This window comes from Vicia villosa, linkage group LG6 (assembly GCF_029867415.1).
Source record: "Vicia villosa cultivar HV-30 ecotype Madison, WI linkage group LG6, Vvil1.0, whole genome shotgun sequence".
Taxonomy (NCBI): domain Eukaryota; kingdom Viridiplantae; phylum Streptophyta; class Magnoliopsida; order Fabales; family Fabaceae; genus Vicia; species Vicia villosa.
In genome coordinates, this window is record NC_081185.1 from 155,895,746 (window position 1) to 155,898,704 (window position 2,959).

General features: G+C 31.5%; 1 protein-coding gene across 1 annotated transcript; it reads left to right on the forward strand.

Moving 5' to 3' along the window:
• Nucleotides 1-292: 292 nt before the first annotated feature.
• On the forward strand, nt 293-2,111 carry LOC131612884 (GDSL esterase/lipase At5g33370-like). Its single transcript, XM_058884631.1, has 5 exons — nt 293-558; nt 750-877; nt 960-1,202; nt 1,311-1,563; nt 1,674-2,111. The coding sequence occupies exons 1-5, from the start codon at nt 327-329 to the stop codon at nt 1,904-1,906; spliced, it is 1,089 nt and encodes a 362-aa protein (XP_058740614.1). The 5' UTR covers nt 293-326; the 3' UTR covers nt 1,907-2,111.
• Nucleotides 2,112-2,959: the final 848 nt, after the last annotated feature.

Sequence of the window (2,959 nt, forward strand, 5' to 3'; positions counted from 1 at the left end):
CAGAAGATGCAGTAAAAGTATCTGGCCATGTTTGTCTGTGAATACGATGAAAAATAAATATTCTGACCAAGTCATTTAAAATTAAATTCTGGCTACATTGGCGGCTAGAAATTACTTGTACTTGAAGTTAGATGAATGTTTTCACTTCATTCATCTTCATTTGGCGGTTTGCTTTTAATCATTTCGGAGGTGGTAGAACAACACATTTATGACTGTGTCTTATTTACTATCTGTCATTTCAACATTATATATACCCTTCACAATTTGCATGTTCCATACAATCTCATCAAACTCACAATCTCATACATTTAATACCACTTGTTGCAATGGCTACTTCTTTAGTCCTTTGTTTTTGTGTAGTAATAAGCTTAGCTGCTTCTGTTTCTGCTCAACAACCACGAGCTTTCTTCGTTTTCGGAGATTCTCTTGTGGACAGTGGTAACAACGACTTTCTTGCAACCACGGCCCGAGCTGATGCCTATCCATATGGCATTGATTACCCAACTCACCGACCTACCGGACGTTTCTCTAACGGCCTAAACATCCCAGACCTAATCAGTACGATCGAGTTTACCACTTTTAATAAAAATTAGCTAATTTTATTTTTGTTTATATATTTTTAAATAAGTTATCAACATGTTTGGACTAATCATACTTGTTTTGTTTATACTATTTATGTACATATATAAGCATGGCACATGTCACATGTGTGCGACATAATTAATGTGTAACTATTTTGCTAATTATAGGTTTGGAGCTTGGCTTGGAGCCTACACTTCCATATTTGAGTCCTCTACTTGTTGGAGAGAAGCTTCTAATTGGTGCCAATTTTGCATCTGCTGGAATTGGAATTCTTAATGATACTGGATTCCAGTTTGTAAGTGTCACATTATTAAACTTTACTTTAAAAAAAATTGTCACATAAAATTAAATTATTATTAATTAAAATTGTTTTGCAGTTGCATATAATTAGAATCTACAAACAACTTGAGCTATTTCAAGTGTATCAGAAAAGAGTAAGTGCACACATAGGTTCAGAAGGAGCAAGAAACTTAGTCAACAGAGCACTTGTACTAATCACTCTTGGTGGCAACGATTTCGTAAACAATTACTATTTAGTCCCTTATTCTGCAAGATCTCGCCAATTTTCTCTCCCAGATTATGTTAGATATATCATTTCCGAGTACCGCAAAGTTCTCCGGGTATAGTTATACTACTATTATTCTTCATTATGTCCCTACTCAAATTATATTATTCTACATAAATAAAAATCATATGAAAGTAATGTACATGGTCCCTGACACATGCAGAAACTTTATGATTTGGGAGCACGTAGGGTTCTTGTAACCGGAACAGGACCAATGGGGTGTGCGCCAGCTGAATTAGCTATGAGAAGTAGAAATGGTGATTGTGATGTGGAATTACAAAGAGCTGCATCTTTGTACAATCCTCAACTTGTTGATATGATCAGAAGTCTTAACCAGGAAATCGGCTCTGATATCTTTGTTGCTGCTGATGCATACAGAATGCATATGGATTACATTTCCAACCCTCAAGCTTATGGTATGTGAATGTGATGTGACATAAATATATTTATTGCAAGAAACTATATAGTTTTTATAAGATGAAAATGATATAACTCTCTCTTTTATGTATTGAATTGGGCTTGACAGGATTTGCAACAGCAAAAATAGCATGTTGTGGACAAGGGCCATACAATGGAATTGGGCTTTGCACACCAGCCTCAAACTTGTGTCCAAACAGAGACCTCAATGCATTTTGGGATGCATTTCATCCATCTGAGAAGGCTAATAAAATCATTGTCCAACAGATTCTTAGGGGCAGCAATCAGTACATGTACCCTATGAATCTCACCACCATCATGGCTCTAGATTCCAGGACTTAATCATCCATCTATGCAGAAAATTAAGTTAATGTTTTTTTGTTAGTTATGATTTATGTGTAAGGTGTTTTAATCATGTGTGTCTCTTTATTTTTTATCACATCTTTTGTATCCCATAGCTAGTATTAGCTAGTGGCTTGTGATGGTTTGTGGGCTCAAATAGTCCTTGGTCTTTTGTCAGTAATAAAATTGTTTTTCCTTTGATTGATATCTTCTGGTCATTATATTGATTTATATGATTTGTAGCTGGATTTCTTAACTTGTAGATAAATATGAACATGATTAGAGATTATTAAAAAAAATAAAAATAGATTAAGTACTATAATATGTGAAATATCATTGTAGATGATGATAATAGAGTTGTACTTGCTGAGCTTATTGGTCAACCATTAATGGTATGCTTTTTATACGGGCGCTTTAACAAAATATAACCAGTCATGTGCCAATTGTAAAAGTTAACATGTAATATCACCACCAACCAACAGACATAAATTTAAGTTGGCAGAAGAATAAAAAAACAAAAAATACAGTAATTTATTTATCTAGTTTAATCAAATGATTTATCATGGAAGAAAGATCAATTCTCGAATTCACTATATTTCATATATTTCAAAAGTAGATACAAAAAGTACAAATACATTACTAGAAAATAGTTACCTAGTTCTAAAGAACAAACTTTATTTTGTACCTAAGTGTTTCTCAATCTCTTCAACTCTATATATATATATATATATATATATATATATATATATATATATATATATATATATATATATATATATATATATATATATATATATATATATATATATATATATAAGTCCCAGCGTGTTTAGAAGTGTTTCTTAATCCTCCTTAGATATTTCTATAACTTTGTTTGAGAGTTTGGAGGGGAAGAAGAGGACTTCCACTAACAAATTTAAAAAAAAATATATAAAAAATATTTGACATTTTTTAAAAGAATAAAATGTATATAATGATAAAAGAGTGTTAATCATTACTATATTTTAAATTTTTATAGTATATAACAACATAAAATATCTTTAGAAAATTTAT

Bases quoted from the DNA above. Each gene is read 5' to 3' on its own strand.
- LOC131612884 (XM_058884631.1), top strand. From the start codon at position 327: ATGGCTACTTCTTTAGTCCTTTGTTTTTGTGTAGTAATAAGCTTAGCT. The intron at 878-959 runs GTAAGTGTCACA...ATTGTTTTGCAG, and splicing joins ATGATACTGGATTCCAGTTT to TTGCATATAATTAGAATCTA. The intron at 1,203-1,310 runs GTATAGTTATAC...TGACACATGCAG, and splicing joins AGTACCGCAAAGTTCTCCGG to AAACTTTATGATTTGGGAGC.